The sequence below is a fragment of the Sinocyclocheilus grahami genome, unplaced genomic scaffold (assembly GCF_001515645.1).
Source record: "Sinocyclocheilus grahami isolate Dianchi unplaced genomic scaffold, SAMN03320097.WGS_v1.1 scaffold853.1, whole genome shotgun sequence".
Lineage (NCBI taxonomy): Eukaryota > Metazoa > Chordata > Actinopteri > Cypriniformes > Cyprinidae > Sinocyclocheilus > Sinocyclocheilus grahami.
In genome coordinates this window covers 181,995-194,350 of record NW_015506032.1, presented here as the reverse complement: position 1 = coordinate 194,350, position 12,356 = coordinate 181,995, and the positions used below count along the sequence as shown (strand labels likewise).

Here is a 12,356-nt window from a genome sequence, read left to right as displayed (position 1 = left end):
AAATATTCAGATGTGTGCAGCACATTTTATGGAGGACTGTTTCCTGATCCTGGGAGAGTAGACTACAATGCTGGCTGTTCTGACTCACAGACTGTAAGTACGTTTTTATATTTAAAGAATTGGTCCCACTTTATATTAAGTGGCCTTAACGACTATGTACTTGCATCAAAAAATAAGTACAATGTACTTATTGTGTTCATATTAAAAATATAAGTACAATGTAAAAACATGTATGTACGCAAAAAGTGCATTGTACCAAATTATTAATTTAAATGTAAGTACATAGTTGTTAAGGCCACTTAATATAAAGTGGGTCCAAAGAGTTTGCCACTGATGATTCAAACGTGAGTTTTGGGCAGTGTAGAGTAGCGCTTGTTGTTTGTAATTTCTCCGATCACAAATGCAGACAGGGTTTTATGTTTACGCAGCGCGATGCAACGCAACGCGTAAAAATATAGTATAATCCGTAATTATGTGGAAACAAATGCCTCGTTTATAATGGGTTTTAATGTTTTTATCTCGTCGCTCCGGCTGGACAGGGCATCACAATATGGTGAGGGGCGTAACATTTCCGTCACACGCTTGAGGTATTCGGCCAATCACAACGCACCGGATAGCTGGCCAATCAGAGCACACCTCGCTTTTCAGACCGATAAGCTTTGTAAAAATCGACGCGTTTCAGAAAGGCGGGGCATAGAGGAGAAACAATAATGTACAGTATGTGGAAAATAATGTGATTTTTTAACCTTAAACCGCATTAAACACATTTCATTACACCAAATACACAAAATAATGTTCTTTTTAGCAAAATCATATGACCCCTTTAATTATTGTAGGTTTGCATCATATTCTGAGTTTACATTTCACTGTTATGTACTCATTTATACTCACTGTTATATATTCATTATTCATTTTGAGGAATACAGAATCTGTTTTTGTGCAAGTGAGATGAGTAAATGCATGTTGACGTTTAGTCTAGAACGACACTAAGCATCATGCTCACACAGCGCACACAACGCCTCTGCACTCACTCCTGATTTCTCTCAACATGAGGTCAGGAGAGCTGTCAGTCAATACATGGGAAAACAAAATAACTGGCATTACTTATTGGAAAAAGTATTTTGTAATGTGTTACCCACAATACTGGTTAGGACATGATATGACAAACAACAATAAACTGTAACCATTGCTTAAACTATTGTTAATACATCAAGTGGGGATGTAAAATGCATGAGTAATTGTACTTGATTACAATACTTTACTAGCCACTACTTTATTAGTGTTATTTTGAGGGTTTTGTACTGAATACTTGTACTTTAACTTAATTACATTTCCAAAAAAGAACCAGCAATTTTTACTCATTATTTTATTTAGACTTGAAAAGTACTAGTTACATGTTTGCAGTAGTGTTTTGAGGTTCGATGGTCAGGTTGTTCTTATCCAAACAGGATAAGCAATAGTGTAATAGAGTTCTGTAAGTAAGAGTACTATTACTGATTGTTTTAAATAGCCTGTATAAATCTCTCAAGACAGACTTTTTTGTGAGCTCTGAGGTTAAGAGATAGTATATGCTTTAGTGTTTAACATCGTAATCGACTTTCACTCAGTATCCATACTTTCACGTAAGTTAGTACTTTTTTTTTTTACACCCCTGATAACAAGATGCAGTGGGGATGTAAAGCCAAGCTGCTGATATATGCATGCTCTGCCCTGGCCTGACACACAGCTCTACTGTGGTTGAACAGCGTGTTATTAGTGTTCTATTATACGGCACAATCTGGAGCAAGACTGCGTCCTGCATGGCTGCACTTTCATTCTCGTGGGAGAAACAGGGACACATACCGTACAGTGAGGGAATACTGACTTGCAGTGGGTGTTCAGGTGGTGGCAGTTTAATACCCTGATGAAAACACCAGCATATGTTGTGTTTTGGATCCTGGGATGCTTCTTTGAAATTACACTGGTGAAATCCAATCATTTCAATAGGAATCTGCACAATTGGGTGTTTTGTAGATAAGCTTGTTTGCACCACAGGATTAAATAAATAAAAAAGGTAATTGCGAAAAGTGTTCCCTGTTTTGGTTGTTTCTTTGGCGGTTCTTCTTGCGTCTTTAATGTTGTATTGGTTCTTTTCCTAGCTAGTGTTCTCTGTGATTATTATTATTATTAAAAATATAATTTATAAAATTTCCTGCATCATGCATCTTATTAATACCACAATATGCGTGACAACTTAAACAACGTCTCAAAATTATGACCAAAAAAAATTGTTCCCCGTTCCCTTGTTTGTTGCCATGGAAACTAATTTGACCACACCCTTCTGCTTGATAGTTTCTATGGTTACTCATTAGTTCATTGGTTCAGCTCTGTACACACCTGTTTGTCAGCCGTTGTGTTCCCTGTAGATGCTCGTGTTCCTTGTTCCCAGCTCGTGGTTTCCTGTCATTTGTTAATAAACTCAGCTTGCCCATGGATCCGCCTCATCTCACCTTTGCTTAGCTCCTAACATTACAGTTATAAACCCACAATTACTTTTTTGTTGTATTTTTTAAACCCGTGGTGGAAACAAGCTTTCATCGAACAACAGAACATGTGACTGCATCTTTATTTGTTCGACCAGCTGAAATCCAATCATTTCAATAGGAATCTGCACAATTGGGTGTTTTGTAGATAAGCTTGTTTGCACCACAGGATTTAATAAATAAAAAAGGTAATTGCGAAAAGTGTTCCTTGTTCCCAGCTCGTGGTTTCCTGTCATTTGTTAATAAACTCAGCTTGCCCATGGATCCGCCTCATCTCACCTTTGCTTAGCTCCTAACATTACAGTTATAAACCCACAATTACTTTTTTGTTGTATTTTTTAAACCCGTGGGGGAAACAAGCTTTCATCGAACAACAGAACATGTGACTGCATCTTTACTTGTTCGACCAGATTTATCAAAAGAGCTTGACAGTTGAGTTTTTGTTGATGACTTTTTTTCTCTGAATTTTAAGTTTACATCTCACAATTATGTTTGTCTTTGCCATGGAATAAAAAAAAATGTAAAAAGCAATTCTCAAAAAATGGGAATTGTTAATTCAGTTTTTTTTTCTTGCAATTCCATGCAATTCCATCTCACAATGAGTTTATATCTCACAATTCTAAGATATAAAATTGCAATTCTTAGATTTTTAAAAAAAAAATTATTCTGTGGCGGAAACAAGTGTGAGGGTGAAAAAGTTCCCCAAGCAGATCTCGCATATTACGTATATTTGCCACACTGGAATGATTTCACCAAAAAAAAAAAAAATTTTTTTTTCTGGTAATCATGCCAACTGTCCCATACCCGATTTCCTAAACTGCAAAGAACCCACTTCCAATGGGATGAAGGTTTTGGTTAGAAAATTTTGTTTATAACTAGCAGGTTTGACAAAATAAAGAAATACACACACACTCATGTGTAATCCGTCTGAGGAAATATAACACAACATATGGTATAGCTTTGTCAGAGGAAACGACTGACATTTAAAGGTGGGGTATTTTTTCAAAAAGCTTTAGAAAAGTACCAGAGTACCAAACCAAACTTGTAGCCAATCAGCAGTAAGGGGCGTGTCTACTCATGATGTGGAGGAGAGAGCACGTGCACAGGACGGACATTAGCCGAGCCGAGCGACAGAAAGATAGCGATGGTGGATAAAAAACAAAAGAGGAAAACATCTGCGGAACAAAATAAGGTTGGGTTGCGTACGTATGTGTGGGGCGGAGCTATCAAAATAGGGGCGAGACCCTTTTGGGGTAAGGGCGTGTTTGTTTTGGTGATTTGAAATATCAACATTGGCTACCAGAAATCACTTACCCCACCTTTAAATCATTATTCACTGATAACTTCCCCTTCATGGGGAGTTTATTTTCAAACTAAAAATGGAAAAACAATTTTTCATTTTGGTTGTTCATTTACACAACAACAGGTTTGGTTGCCTGGCTGAAAATATGTTTCAAAATGCAAGTTTTTGAAAATGATTGTCTTTGTGTAACCTATAAAAATGCTAATTTATGAAAACGGTGATGCCATGCACATACATATTACGTGTTTGCATAATGTTGCTTTACAAATAGACATCGCCAACTACTGGCCTGGCATGCATAATACAGTGTTTTTAGTTGTTTTCATGGATCTGTGTGGATGGGGATCTTTTTGACAATGTTATCGTCTGTATGTGAAACTTTTCAAAAACGAAGGAAAAAACTTTTCCGTTTTTAGTACAATCTTTGTTGTATAAACGTCCCCTCCGTGGATTGATTCGAGAACAGTTTTGATCTGATCTTTGAATCTATGAAAGAATCCGTCATATCATTGGTACAGTAAAATAATGACAGAATTACATTTTCTGTTTGAACTATTCCTCTAACGTGTTTTGAACCCTAGAATATTCCTTTAAAAATGTGACAAGGCCACATGCTGAGTTTGTTCATTTCACCCAAGAGCAAGATCTGACCTTCTACCAGAAAGGAGGGAGGAGGTGAACAGAATTTTGTCGGAGGCAGACACAAAAACAGCATTGAGCAGGGGACCAAGAGACACAGCCAGAAATAAGCAGCAGAGATTGTGAAGGGCAACAGAAATGAAGACTAAACTAGAACTCACTTGGAAGAGGAACAAGAGATGTGTCTAACTGTCTAACTCTCACTTCACAGCGCCTCGAGCTTTCTCCAGAGAAACTCTTCTGCAGTATGTCATTTGGAAACTGAAATGAATAGACAATCCCACTAAACAGAAATGAGATCGAAAGAGAGGGTGTAAGTGCATGCGGTTGATCATTGGGTTTCTGGCAGGCCTTGATGCTGTTCAAGGTGAGAGACGAGGATGGCAGCAGACGGGGCTATCAGCAGACGTATCTGCCCGGCGACCTTGCTTTCCCATCTGGTGAAAGCAAGCAAACTAAGCCAGAAGTTGAGTGCTGAGTTATATTATGCATGATGGGGCGCTTTATGAAAACCTCCCGAGAGTTACAGCCTTCGGCTATTGATCAGCATTTAAACTAAGATAAAGACTTCACTGTTATTTAGCAGATGATTTTGTTCATTCAGCAGACGATTTTGATCAAAGTGACTTACAAATGAATAAAAACAAACAATTTCAAGGAACACTTCACCCAAAAATGAGCATTCTGTCATCATTTACTCCCTCTCATGTCATTTAATGGAAAATAGGGTTTTTCTAAGGATGAAAGAAAGTAACAAGTAACTTGCTACTTTCTTTCATCCTTGGTAAACATAATAAAAAAAAGACTATTTTCCATTAATTATGTAAACTTTAGAAGACTTGGAATATATCTCGCTAAGAAAAGTCCATAAAAATAGGGCCTTATTTACCATGTTAATATTGATTTTTCACAGGTGTTTTACTCATATTTTGCATTATCCATTGCATTGTGTTGTATTTTAGGTTTGAAGGAAATGTCTGTAAACTTAATGGATAAAGGCGTGGTCATTTTCTGCCAGAACATTATCCATTTTTCTACAGATTTTTTTTTCTGTGTACCTCAAGTGATAAAAGTACATACCTGGAAAATAACCTTTAAAATAATTAATAAACAAAAATATACTACTTTTCAGGGACATTTTAAGACTCAATAATATGTGGAATGGTATACTATATTACTCTTATTATTTTTGCAGTATATAGTATGCATGCATATACAAATGCAACTTTTGAACATGCAATACACCTTTCAGAAAAAAGGTACAAAAGCTGTCACTGGGGTGGTACCGTTTGAAAAGGTACTAATTTGTACCAATTTACTAATATGTACATTTAAGGTACTAAACTAGACCCTTTAGGGGGCAAATTGTAACGTAACGAGATAGTAAGGAGTGCACAACAAAAAATAATTCCAAAACGCAGTCTTTAATAAATCCACAGGAGAAAGACAAATACATCCACTAACACTGACGTTACATCTAGACGAGATCAGACAAATAACTAATAAACATAAACAGGTCACAGGTGAATGACATATGACTAATTAAACAGATTGGGGAGAGCTAGGTTAGAGGGACTGAACCAAAAACACAATGAAACACAGGAGACAAGACCATACATGTGACACAAATAAAAGGTGTAGGCTATCTTTTGAAAGGGTGCCGCCCCAGTGACAGCTTCTGTACCTTTTTTTTCTGAGCATGTAGGAAAACTGATGACTGAAATGTATAAAGTGTTGATACTGCATCCCACAATGCAATGTGCTTGACCTTCCATTGTTAGATTGGACTGACAAGTAAAGTGCAAAATGTAAAATAACCATATTTATTTGCTTTATGGATTTACTTGACCTAATTAAATATACAATGTGTTGAGGTCACGTAACACCAAATAGGGAACTAAAGTGTACACTCTAAAAAAAAATTTACCGTAAAAAATTATTTTTTGAAATGGAACAGTTTATTGATCTGTTAGCCAAAATATTATTATGTGTTTTTTGTTGAGTATCATATTTGATATATCAGGCTTTTATGGCTCATATAGTGTGACTATGGAGCTCACGCTTGAGGAAGAACAACAGATGCTGATATTTTTATGGACCAAAAGTAAGACAGAGCCACATTTTTAGAATGATATTACACAGCCTTTTACTTGTTAAAAAACTGTAAACTGTTAATCAGGCAACAGACAGCATGTAGTAGATTAGGTTTTTCAGCAAAGTTTAGATCTTATAGAAAATTTAGAGACCTTAGGAATTTGAGTATCAGCAGTGCTGGGTAGAATACTTACACATTTCAGTCTGTAGCTACTTACAAGTTTGTGAATCCCTGAATCACACGAGCAAACAGTAATAAAGCTGAAAATAGCAATGACATGGACAAAGTCTTCCAGGTTGTAAATATATATATATATATATATATATATTGTCAGTTATACATTGGCAGTGTTTAGTAACTTGAGTATTTATTCATCTCATACATATGAGAATAACTAAATTATGAATAATTTAATCATGCACTGTAAAAAATGACCATGAATTTAACGGTAAAAGACTGTAAAAATGTTACAGTAAAAACCTGTTAAATGGTTAACGGTAAATTCCCCTACTATATACGGTGAAAAACTGTATTGGACATTACATGTATTGGACATTAATTTTACGGTAGTATACCATTTCTGGAAGTGAAAAATACCGCATAATTTACAGTGAATAACCGTAAATTGTCCCTGCGTTACATTTCAAATTTGATGATTTTTTTGCTGAAATAACTATGTTTCTTCTTAGTTTTTTCTTATCAGATTTGTATATTAGGGTTGTATGTTACACCTAATGTTGTTGAATTAATGTTTATTGCATTATTTCAGTTTCATGTGTGTTACCGTGATGGTGTTTAGTGTTTGTGTGAATAACACTGTGCACCTTCTACAGTACTTCAATAGGATGGCATATTAATATTATATCAGTTAATGAAATTACGGTATTTAACTGTAAATTTAAGTTAAAACCGTAAATCCTAAAACATTGCTACCGTATTTTTTACGGTAAAATTCCGGTAACCACATCTTTTTTTACAGTGTGTAATCCATAAAAAGTAACTGTAATCTGAATACGAGCATTTTAAAACGTAATATAATCTAACTGCAAGCAGGGGAATTAAAATACAGTTGATACAATTTTCAAACTACTCAAAAACGTACAATTTCTGATAAAAACGACTTACACAACCCTGTTACTTCACACCCCTGATTACAAGTTCTATGTTTTTGGAATCTGATTATAATCCAGATGACATGTAATCAACTATTTCCCAGCACTGAGTATCACATATGATACAGCGGGCTTTACAGGGTTAAGATTCTTATGTTCCAGCAGTGTTGCATTCATTGATTCTATTGCTATGTCTGTAAAACATCTGGTTTTTCCAGCAAAACAGTCCATACATTATGACTATGTTTTAGATATGGGAATATACGTTTGTTTTTATAGGCCATGCATTTGATATATATTTTACAAATGGTGGAGATACGCTTTTAAATGATACTAATAATGATTATTTCATTATATTAAAATGAGAAGTTATCCAGTAGCTTTTAATATAGCCTAGTTCTTTAGAAAACTATCTATGTAGTGATGCTCTATAAACCAATGCACTGATCTGAAGACGTTTGCATCTCTAAAGAAGCATATGGCAGCTCAAGAAGTATACACGGGGAAAATTGAGATTTGTAAGAGTGCGTGAAGAGCGCATTAGCGCTCATCCCACTTGATGCTCCATACAGATGCGGCAGGGGTTCGAGAGCCGGCGCGCATGACAGCGAAAGGGGCGGGGGAATGAGAGAGAGAGAGAGAGAGAGGGTGAGTGAGCACAGGCTGATCTCTATCTATCTCCCTCAGACATCTTTCTATGTTGTACTACACCGAGCAGAGGACGTGCTGGTCGTTGGCAGAGGCACAGCAACCCATCATGCGCGCCGGCTTCTGAAAACGTTCAGCGGTAGGCTAACGCATCGCATCTGTCAGTCTGTTTCCAGTATTTTGCAGATGGAAGACTGCGACTGCGAATGGATGAAGGCTGGTTTAACACTCGTTGCTCATGTTTGTTTCAGGCGCGAGGGATGGCTTAGTCGCGTGCGGAGCGCCGATGCTGCACGATGAGTGTAGCGCTGCAAGATTTACGAAATAACGTGAGTCGCCCTGATGCTTTTCATTACACCAAAAACATCTGCAAGCCGTCTCATGGGCAGAGCATGGGGTGAACTGACTTTAAACTGATTCTTGGCACGTAAAAACCATTTGGAGATAGAGCACATCGCTGGTTATCGCGCGTCTGGGTTTAATGTTTACTCCTCGATTGCGCAAGGACTGATGTAACGAAACTCGCGACAAATCATGTTCTACTCTTGTACAACGCAACTGTATTTATTTTAACAACTGTTTTAATTATATTTGGGTTTCTCACAGTCGTCTCCGCGTTTCATTAAACACGAAGCATCTTTCTTTTTCTTTCTTTTTTAGGAAAACAAAGAGTCAAAAAGCGCTCGAACGAAGCTGAGTCGTAGCGCTGCTCTCTGTCGCGAACAAACTATTGATTGTAACGCGTGCAGATTCCCATCAAACTGCGCCTGGGTGACACGCACGCGACACACCGAACCCGTTCGGTTTCTAGAATAGCACGCATTCCTTTCCGCGGAGTTGTTCGCGAGCTGTTTTAAACACAAGACCGACTGGTTTTTATTCATTGACTCTTTGTTCGAGGTTTCTCTCGTTTGTTTACAGGGAGTGGCTACGAGAGCATCTTGAGTTGAACAACGCTTCACGTGACATTTTATTGTTACATTTTAAAATATCAATATATTTTCATGACCTCAGTGTTTGTTTATTAGTTATGAGATCAACCAGAACATTAGAGGGGCTATTATAAAATTGTGAGTCGTGTCCATGCAAAACTAAAATGTTTTATTAAAGGGGTCATATGATGCGATTTCAAGTTTTGCTTTCTCTTTGGAGTGTTACAAGCTGTTCGTGCATAGATAAGATCCCTGAAGTTGCAAAGACTAAAGTCTCAAAACCAAAGAGATATTCTTTATCAAAGTTAAGACTCTGCCACGCCCCCCTAAAACGGCCCACATGTCTACCTCACTATGTGGAAATATTTGCGTAATGCCGCCCAAATGTTCACGCAAAGAAAGAAGGCGTGGTTTCAGTAACCGCAGTTAGTGTTGAAGCAGCATGTCAGGGAGACGCTGTGTGTTTCTAGGCGAAAGCAAAATCGCGATAGGAATCTTTAGCGAGAGAGAGAGAGAGAGAGAGAGCGAGAGAGAGAGAGAGAGAGAGAGAGAGAGAGAGAGAGAGTGAGCGAGCGAGAGAGAGAGAGCAAGAGAGAGAGCTTTAAAAAAAGCATCATATGACCCCTTTAAATAACCTAAACGTGCACTATGTGTGTAAACATTTAATTGAATTAAAACAACAATAACAACATGAAGAGTAAATGTGAATACATTGGGATATACAAACAAAAGAAATGCATCAGCTCAGGAATTCTAGCTTACACTGTAAAAAACAAACAACAAAGGACATTATCCATTATTTTTATGGACATTTCTGTTAACTCAAAAACACAACAGAGTGCAGTGTAAAATTAAAAAAATACCTGTAAAAAAATGAATGCGGAAATAAAAAGATTTCAAATGCATACAGTACATTTTAGCCTATTATTACATATTTTTTTAGAGTGTTTCTGCCAGGCGAAAAGGGTACGTCTAACAGCACTCCTCTCCTCGACAGCCCACACAGTTTCAGATATCAGATATAACACTCATGTCTGTATTAAACAGTGTGGGACTCGCTGGAGCTCAGTACGTAGGATAAGGAGTTTTGAAGAACCCATCACCCAGCCGTAGCAATCACCAACTGAAATGTATTTCTGTAAACCTAATGTAGCCAGAGCGGATGTGAATGCACTCATGTAAGCGCACACAGTTTCAGTCATTTGGCAGGAGTGCTCATGGGTCATGATGGAGCTCCTCTAATTAGCCCGTCCAATATGCAGTAAATCAATTACTGCTTGCAGAGCGAGAGCCTATTTCCACAACTTCGTTATCTGGATCAGCAAGATAATTTATTTGTGGACTGACGCATGTCGTACACTGTGTTCCAGGTCTGTGTACTAATGTTACATGTTCACCATAAAAAAAGATAAATCAAAGGATATCACCACAGTTCCTGTAAAGAGAAGCGTCTGCTTCAGTATTACCCCTCAACAAACTGAACGTAGAGCATGTTATTTTAGTGAATGTTTCACCAGGTTCAGTAAAGCATGCAAATTTATGCACTCTTTTGCCAAAATGAAAAGTAGTTACGTTTTCTTATTAAATCACGTTGGATATTTCACCCAAAAATAAGAAATTCTGTCATCATTTACTCATCCACCTTCATGTCGTTTCAAACTCATATGAACCCAAAATAAATTCTTTTGAAGCATGTTTCCACTGTTTTCACCCATACAGTGAAAGTTAGTGCACAACATTGTATTGAACCTCTTTGACTTTCAGTGTATGAACAATAAAACACTGAGACATTTTTCAAAATATCTTCTTTCATGTTACACAGAAAAAAAGAAACGCATACAGGTTTGGAACGGCCGGAGGGCGAGTAAATGATGACAGAAAGGCTGTGTGCAATATTGACAAAAAAAAAAAAGATAGCTCAATATTTTTTGAGATATTTTCAATTAAAGCAATAAGCCCCAAGAGGCCGTGGTTTGCAGTGAATTTATAACAGCTAAGGGGCGTTGTTTGCCTAAAACCTCCTTAGCTGTTATAAATTCACTGTAAACCACGGCTTCACGGGGTTTATTGCTTTTATAAAACGGTTATTCCATATACGTAGTAAGGTTTCACAGAATAAAACAGAGCAAATAAAGTGTAATGATATTAATAAGAACAGCATTCTTCCACCAAACAATGTAGTTCCTCAGAAACGGTGGTGGTTCCAACAAAGTGGGTGCCGAGCAGCACACAGATGTAAACAAAGGTGTGTGTTTGTAGTGTAATTTACAACAGCTTTGAACCAATCAGAATCAAAGACCAAAACTATCCGATTTATAAAATGATAATTAAACAATATTTTGCTAAGTGTGTTTTTATGCTGGTACCTTGGCTGGTTTAGGCCTGTGATGAAGAAATACAATATGACAGGAAAACCACGAGTAGATGGCGGCTACCAATGAAGTCCCTGTCTTTTATGAATAGATTATTGAATCATTGACCCAAATGATTCGTTCAATAACAGATTTAGGATTCAGGATTCATTCATGGGCAAATGTTCTGCTCTGGCTTTATTTGGAACTATTTTCATTGGTGAAACAGACAATCTTGTGTCTAAAATGTGACTCACTCAATATTAACTTCTTGTTTTTTAAACAGTTGTATATTAATATCTAATTTGCGCTAATGTTTAGGAAAATGGCACTCTTGCTTGTATGATATTACTTAACTGTATAATATATCATACTATATCTTATATGATATGGTTAAAAAAATATTTTTTGCCCTCATAATTTGAATTAAAGGGGCATCTAATCGGCTTAATCATGCAGTGAATGCTTTGAACTCTCAAGACATGTTTTTGTTTGTTTTTTCAAAGTGAGTGACATACTCTATAATGTCAGCTCGCACAACGTTAAAACAACAATCACGATATTATCGTAGATGATAAATGTTTCACACCCCTAGATGACAGGCTATCTCTTTAAGATCTCTTTAAGGTGCTTTTGGTAGATGGGAATGAATAATAGCCATTTTGAATGTGCAGTAAAGTCTGAATTAAGTGGGAATATGGCAAATTGGATTTCCAAAAGCACTGACCCGCCTCTTTCTGACATTCATATTGGA

At 36.9% G+C, this 12,356-nt stretch overlaps 1 protein-coding gene across 1 annotated transcript in view; it reads left to right on the top strand.

Moving 5' to 3' along the window:
• The first annotated feature begins 8,365 nt into the window (after positions 1 to 8,365).
• Positions 8,366 to 12,356, top strand: part of LOC107563005 (endothelin-converting enzyme 2-like) — a 75,017-nt gene continuing 71,026 nt past the window's right edge. The window contains exons 1-2 of the mRNA XM_016247775.1: positions 8,366 to 8,458; positions 8,571 to 8,648. Of these exons, the coding sequence (XP_016103261.1) occupies positions 8,616 to 8,648 (33 nt within the window). The 5' untranslated portion in view covers positions 8,366 to 8,458; positions 8,571 to 8,615. The remainder of the gene's footprint in view (positions 8,459 to 8,570; positions 8,649 to 12,356) is intronic.